Source organism: Neltuma alba, unplaced genomic scaffold (assembly GCF_004799145.2).
Source record: "Neltuma alba isolate B1F8T4 unplaced genomic scaffold, ASM479914v2 tig00012904_pilon, whole genome shotgun sequence".
Taxonomy (NCBI): Eukaryota; Viridiplantae; Streptophyta; class Magnoliopsida; order Fabales; family Fabaceae; genus Neltuma; species Neltuma alba.
In genome coordinates this window covers 28118-35665 of record NW_021637274.1, presented here as the reverse complement: position 1 = coordinate 35665, position 7548 = coordinate 28118, and the positions used below count along the sequence as shown (strand labels likewise).

At 37.9% G+C, this 7548-nt stretch overlaps 2 protein-coding genes and 1 pseudogene across 3 annotated transcripts; all 3 read right to left on the bottom strand.

Moving 5' to 3' along the window:
* Window positions 1-692: 692 nt before the first annotated feature.
* LOC114732342 (beta-glucuronosyltransferase GlcAT14C-like) lies at window positions 693-1190 on the bottom strand (annotated as a pseudogene).
* An 834-nt stretch (window positions 1191-2024) lies between these two features.
* On the bottom strand, window positions 2025-3699 carry LOC114732344 (uncharacterized). Its single transcript, XM_028919634.1, has 3 exons — window positions 3447-3699; window positions 2978-3106; window positions 2025-2409 (listed from the first exon to the last, which is right to left on the bottom strand). The coding sequence occupies exons 1-3, from the start codon at window positions 3459-3461 to the stop codon at window positions 2074-2076; spliced, it is 480 nt and encodes a 159-aa protein (XP_028775467.1). The 5' UTR covers window positions 3462-3699; the 3' UTR covers window positions 2025-2073.
* Window positions 3700-4254: 555 nt separating this feature from the next.
* LOC114732343 (uncharacterized) lies at window positions 4255-7034 on the bottom strand. 2 transcript variants are annotated; one of them, XM_028919633.1, is made up of 5 exons: window positions 6307-7034; window positions 5442-5499; window positions 5230-5364; window positions 5024-5141; window positions 4255-4519 (listed from the first exon to the last, which is right to left on the bottom strand). In XM_028919633.1, the coding sequence occupies exons 1-5, from the start codon at window positions 6868-6870 to the stop codon at window positions 4510-4512; spliced, it is 885 nt and encodes a 294-aa protein (XP_028775466.1). In that variant the 5' UTR covers window positions 6871-7034; the 3' UTR covers window positions 4255-4509. The 2 variants fall into 2 exon arrangements, with proteins under 2 accessions (XP_028775466.1, XP_028775465.1); XM_028919632.1 differs by having other exon boundaries at window positions 5247-5364.
* Window positions 7035-7548: the final 514 nt, after the last annotated feature.

Sequence of the window (7548 nt, the reverse complement as noted above, 5' to 3'; positions counted from 1 at the left end):
ATCTGAAGCAAGAAATGATATAAAATGGTCAGCAATTGGAAAATATCACAAAATCGAATTTATTTAAGAGCACAAAACATAAGAAAGTACAGATTGATATATTTGCAGATACCACAGTTAAGCTAAACTAGAATATTTGAGGACAAATTGGGAAGTATCAAACAAGAACGTTGCATTGTTCCTGTTTTCAGTATCCAGACAGAGAAAACAACTAAATACATGTTCCTTTTACATGATTAGAAAGCTTAAAACCCAAGGAAGAAGCTTTCCCCATATCAGTTAGAAACATATTAACGAATGGGAATAGATTATAGGCATGACACCAATAATTTTATACCATGACCTATGACCGAGCGCTACTAAGTAACCTCTATTGGATTTATCGATGCGTATGGTTAAGGTATCTCCTTTGGTGGGCTGAAGTCCGAGAATCGCATCCACCTTGAATGATAACTGCCAATATATCCATTGTAAAGAATCTTTTGAGGGGAAAAATGGCATTATTTTCTTTACAGTTCCATTATCAAAAGCATAGTTGAACAGTGTACAGTAATCGATATCATCGGCATATGAAGCTCAAGAACAGCAAGTGTCCGTCCCAAAGTCCACGCATTCATTTTATCATCCACCATCACGATGGCAATAATATGAGCAAAGTTAGCAAAAGGGCGTAATCTGTATCTGAAACTCACCATCCTGTGACATGAGAGGATAATCAGACGCGCTTAGATTAATAAACCAATCCCACCCTTTTAAGCTTCAGAAGCATTGCAATTCCATGGAGGGTAGAAGCAATCATCGTCGGACCCTTGTAAGTAACCAAGTCTGCCTTACCTACCACCATCACATTCCTAAACTCGCTAAAAAACAACTTCAGATTTCACATACTTGGCAAGCTCGAGTCTTTCAGCATCCAAAGCTTCGAGATCAAGATGCAGCATATAGTAGTTCCTGGGGTGATACGCTGCTTGAAGAATCCTCTTGAGCTGTGGTCCATCTCCTTTGGTACCTGTTATCAAGTACGCAAATCTGGGCAAAACCGGAAGCCCCAATGCGTCGTTTGGATCGAAACGGGTGAAATTGGGTCCGTCGTAGGAAGATCCAGAACCCGAAGAAGATTTGCTAAGCGCGCGAAAGGTGACCAGGAGGATGAAAAAAAGAAAAAACCTGTAATGGTGGGCATGAGCCATTTCCGATCTGAATGATAAGGGGGAATGTGGTTTCGTTTCATCATCGCTTGGGATCGAGGATGAGAATTTAGGACATAAGAGAGCATATAGGTTCGTGAGATGTGTTTCTAAAAGTGTGAGTTGGCAAAGGCATGAAGATTTGATTGAGATCAGAAGTTCGGTAGCGCATTTTTGGTGTGAGGTTTGTTCTTACGCTTGAAAGAATGGAGAGGACGATGGTGAGTACTAACCGAAGCTCCTGCAGCTTTAGTTTGAAAGCCGCATCGCCATCAAGTAGGAAAATGGAAGTTGGGTACTTTATCCCTTTAGCGAGCGTGTGGCCTCTGAAGTCTAAACTAACCAGTAACCACTCCTTTTCGAGCAGTTATTATAATGGATCAAAAAGATATAGTTTTATAATAGTGTTTTTACGGTTACAAAATAAACATGTGAAGAATTTATATCGATTCACAAAAAAATGTTTCTGAAAAGTGATTATTGGATATCCAACACCCCCTATAAGAATATTTAAATGCAAAAGCTAGGTACATTAACATCTTTGCTTCTCAATATTGGAGAGTGAAATTATTTATGAAATATGTATTCTTTGACAGACTAAACTAAAATGAAATTTTTCAAATTTGAACGGAACATAACAAGACCAGCTGCACTCTTGGCAGCTAAAATCTCACATTAAAGGAAACCAGTAACAAGAAGTCATCATTTTTCTGCATACCACAATGAAACAGATGATAGAGGCATCAAAAGAGGATGCATAAATTTCTTCAAGTATTCTTCTTTTTCTATTTTACACAAACATGAATAAAGGGGGAAAAAAGGAAAAAGGCTTAAAAAAGTAAAATTCTGGTAAACAGGATAGATTCTCAACTCTGAGAATGTGCAGTTATGATAGAGAATTAGAGCGTTTAATTGGGGGAAAATGGGAAGCAGAATAGATGGAATGGCTGAATCTGAAAGAAGCTGCAGCTCTTCTCTCAGCTTCAAGGTAGTGACGAAGAGAAGGACAATCCTTCACATTCACTGCATCAGTGGTTTGCTTTGAACACAAGGAGGGCAGCCATGGCTTCATCTTGGGACTCTTCTTATTGTTGTCCTTCGAGGGTTTCATCGCTATTCTTGTTCTTGCCCTTGTAGATCTCTGTGAGAGTTCCAAGGGGCAAAAATCACCAACTAGCCTTCCAAGTGTGGTGGTCTTTTCATTGTACAACGATCCTGGGGACTATAACACACAAGACACATATATGAGGCATGGCTCAAAATAACTTCCTGCAAAATCTCAAGCCTCAAGCATTGTTGAACAAGTGATGGACGGTTTTACTTCTTCAAGGAAATAGTATTTGATTGTTTTAATAAAAGGCTCTCTCTCTCCCTCCCTCCCTCCCTCAGTCCCTCTCTCTCAATGGTCACAAAAGTGTCATCGCTGTTTCTCATTCCTCAATCATTGTAGTTATGTTTGAACCCTTGCATTATTTTTTTTTTCAATTTTGTTTTGCTTTTGTTTTGTTTATCCACTTTAACAGAAAAATAATGATGTGAATAATCTCATTATCAAAACAATTATTTATATCAAAGTAAAATAAATAATGACAGTAATTGATAAATGATATGAACAATATATTAGTATGATCAAATTGATAGATACAAACACCAAGAAAATTAAAAGAGAGACATTCGGGAAACTACCGAGAAAATCCAGCCATAATAATAAAGAGAAGCAAAAACAGAGTAACTACTATGAATTGGTTCCACTTAATTAGAAGCTCAGGTTATCTTGAAAGAAGACCAACCTGCGATTCAAGATCTGGAGAAGAATGAGTGAAAGAAGTGGGAGAAGCAGTTAGTATTGATCCGGAGAAATCACTGCCAGTTTCCACTAACCCAATCCTCCCATTCAGTAATCCCAAGGGCCATCCTTCCTGCATCATCATTGTTTGGAATTCAAAAATGACCATCTTAAAATGAATTGACTAGACAAAAAGTATATTAACAAATTCAAATTTTAGTACTCTAAGTTTTTGAACCAAATTATATGTTCCAAAGTCGGTAAATACGATTGATCTCTGAGAAAAACGAAGTTTTTACCGTTTCAACTTTCAAGCACTTTAAATTCTGACCATCACCCACCCCAAGACCTCAACCCCAAATTGGGTAAAACGAAGAGGAAAACATCCTCAAACTTCGTTCCCCCATATTTCAGAAACACTCCAAATGATTCAAAGTAAAGAGCCTAAAAAATGCATAATGAAGAAGATGATGTACCTGCAGAGCCATGATTAGTGCGTTGGCTGAAGGATTTGCTAAGGCGAGATTTAAATGAAATAGAGGGATGAGTGAAGGAAAGAGGGTTCAAGAAAAGAAATTAGTGTCATTTTCACATCCTACACTCTCAGAGACATAACACCAAACAGGTCGAATTCAAAAATAACTAAAAGGGGTCCATATTCAACAGCAATAGTGTAAATTTTGGGATACTTAAAACGGCATAAGAAATAGACACAGGAGGTTTCTGGCTCCAAATTAAAACAATTCAACAGCGTTTCCTCTGGAAAGTGAAAACCACGGAAAAGTCAGAGAGAGAGAGAGGAAGATGAGAAAATGACTTTCTACCAAGACCCAGGTTTGTGGGGAACAGAAGTTGGTTGAAGTAGCGCAGGTTAGAGCAATTCCGGTAGACATATTAACGCCCCTGTCCCCAAATAAATGTTAGTTCTTAAATTTATTTCATTAAATGCGTTTATATATGTTCTGATTATTGTATAAATTAACTTGCACCCTATTTCGGCCAACAAAAACTCACACTTTACTTATTTGGGGGACAATTAATTCACATCATTATCTTATACATATTAATCCTATTAGTAAACCTGAATTGTTAAATATATTGGATTTGATCAGAATTATTATTGAACAAATTTTGGTTGTACTTTCATTTCAAGAAAATTTTTGTATGAATTGAAAAGTAAATCATGTAACTGGAATATCTCTCTAGAAATAGGAAAGAATATCGACATTATAATAAAACAGAATCTGTAACGGGAAACAAGAAGAAAAGGACAGCATCGTAGAAGTATTATAGATTTGCTATTTTCATGTATGCGATCCCACTGTGGAGTATTATAGCTTTACACACAATTTTGTGTTTAGCTCATTTTGTCGTCAACCCTGACAAAACTTCAGGGCAAAGGAAAAAAATGAGAAAGCCCATGGTCTGGGAAAAAAGCCGTTACAATCAACAGTCATCTGTAAACTGTATCTGTAATATTACAACATCAGTAACCAACTTAGCTTGCACCATCACCAGATCGGTATTCTCCAATTCCTAGTAAGTCCTGGAAAAGTATAGTCAGACCAGAAATTAGTAAAATAATACAGCATTTGAATTTGGTCTGGGAAAACATTGAATTCTTAAGGCAAGCATAATAAGTAATGCATACGATCAAACAGAGAGAGCAAGTGAATTTAAAAAAAAGAAGACAAAAGACAAAAAATTCATATTAACAAGCAGCATAAAATGGGGAATGAGCATTTGTGGCTAAAAAAACAAAATTTTTAAGTAACAGGAACCTGAATATGAAGCAACATGTTTTTGGCTGAAAGATCATCGATGCATTTAATAGAAAAACCAAGTCTTATTAAATGATACGAGGTTAGCATATATTGGCTGGCCACATGACCATGTAGCCACATGAAGTACAAGTAAATTTGAGATGATTATATGAACTATTAAGTCACTTGAAGTATATAGGTGGAGGAAAAGCAACAAGAGCTATATAGTAACGAATAACTTCAAGTATAAATGGGGAAACTTAGGACATTGATAAAAGATGACTTACTTGACACGCTTTGTTTTTGGCTCTAGTCTCTGCCGTGCTTGGTACGTCATGATTCGGTTTCTGAAATCGCTTCTCACGCCGCTCACAAGAGCCCCAACCATCAGAGAACCTACCCCCTCTGATAGTGATGGGGTTAACCATAAAATGGCAACGTGATTGTGGTGAAAACGAAAAGCAATTAGAGAAGTAACATGAATTGCAACTACCGAATAGGGAAACATACTGCATGTATGCCCGAGCCACAAACTCAGCGCGTTGAACATTACGGTTCTCATCAAATTCAATATTCTTGTCTCTAATTTCAAAAGAAATATTGAAGAAGCAAGATATCTTCCTCCAACCTGTAGGAAGCACTTGCAGCATATTACATCTGATCTGATCTACTAAGTTCAACGAACAAAGAAGAAACTTCGTTTACCTGACTTTTTTATGAAAGGCTTCCCCGAAATTAATGTGTAATCCGTCTTCTCCAAAATCTGTCCATTGAAGACACAAGAAATCGACAATATATTGGTCGGAAAAATTGCAGCTAAGAGTCGGGCCCCCTCTCCCCAAAAGGACCAAAAAAATCGCAGCTAATAGAACAAAATTACCGCCACTAAACTCCTGTGTTAGATACTTGCAAATAACAAGAAATCAACAATGGTTACTTGCATGACTTCTTGTGGCGAGACATGTGTAATATCATATGCAGGAAGATGGACGGACATAAATTTTATTGCTTAGCCCCCATTGGAAAGCAGCTGCTCATGTACCTTTGGGTTACAAGTATCACCAAAATCAAAGTCCTCGAACATATCTACTCAAGCAAGCTTATTATGGTTGTCAAGAAAATGTGGTTTCAATCAGTAAGGACATTTAAACAAAAACGCTGCTTAGATGTGCAATTATTTGTTCAGCATCAAAGTTAGGAGGGAAAAAATTGCATCTCCAAGCTGTCTAATTGATCGGAGTTGGATAAGCCTCACAAGAGAATGCGTTGAAAAGATGGAAATGATAGTAAGAATTATGATTTTATATGAGCATTATACTAACAGTACAATAGATAAGATAGAGTAATCCTAGATACAGACCTCTCAATGTTTCTTTGTGTCAATTATATGATTCACTTATCTCTTCCGTTCTATAACAATGAAGCATCCTTCTCATTTTCAAATTTTGCATTCATCGCTGACTAAACCATTAAGCAGGATATTGGAAGGAAGAAGAATTGACATCACATCGGTAGAAGTCCAAAAGCTTCCAGCAAATTAAACATATTAACTAGTATATCGGATAGTTACCGCCATAGCTGTATTTTGGTATTCCTTGAACAATGAAACTGAAGGGAACTTGCCAGAGAAGCCATGCGTCGTGATCTCCTTCTCTTCGCTCCTGCCACTATGCCCCGGAGAGACCTCTGTATAAGGACTAATCTCTTGCACTCGAAGCCTCCCTATCTCAGGCGACAGATGGGCCTCCGGTGAGGAATAAAAAGCTGCTACCGGTGGAGTTCGCTGCCCATTTTTCACCGGAACCAGAGGACTACTCTCGCTTGTCTCCGAAGAACAAATCCTTGCAACCTTCCTAGGAGGCCGGAATGACCAAGGTTCATGGTCTACTTCGCCGTCGCCTGTAGCCTTGGATTCGATTGAAGCCGAAGGGGAGTCCCTCGCGATTCTCTGGACCTTGGTCGGGGGCAAGGGTTTTGAGATCGGAGATGGAGATGTGCTATTATTGTATTTGATGGCAAGGGATTTGTACTTGGTTGCGGAACGGGAGGCGGTGGCGGAATCGATGACAGCCCACAAAGCGGCGTCGTCGAGGTCCTTGTCGTCGATTTGGGAGTACGCTATTGGGGAGGCCATTTTCTGAAGTCGGGGCGAATTAAGAGCAGAGTTTTCGATTGAGCAGCTCAGAGATAGGGGAGGACGGAAAGTGTTGGGATTTCGTAGTGTGACTCAGACGGGCGAATGAATTGACCAAAGAAGATAAGGCTTCTTCACGACTGTGAGAATGTGAATCCCATCTTGCCACTCTGATCCGGAGATCGGAAGATGCGCGGGTTTTTTTAATTTGAATCGGCTTCGTCTGGAAAAGATCTAAACGGCGCCGTCGGAAGCAGAACCATAATTTTTTTTTTCCCGGCCCGGCATAATTGTTTGGTTGCTTACTCTCCATTTTCGTGTTTTGACTTTTGATCACAACTAGAGTCTTTGACTTTCTTCTAATTTCCTCTCATGTCTTTTAGATTTAAATTTAATTTTTTTTTGTATTTTAAACTTTCTTCTTTTGAGTTTTAGCAGAGCATATCATTAATGCATGTACTACTTTGCATCCAAAATTAAACGCTTTTACCACTTTTTAATTGTTATATTGTTATTTTTTGTTTATATAAATAATTAAGATAAAATGGATGACACATTTATATACATATACTCCTTTGGTCATTAATATAAGACCTATTTAGATGAAGAAAAGTATGTAAATTAGTTAATTATAAAAAATATGATATGTTTTTCTTGAAATACCATAATCATCTTTCT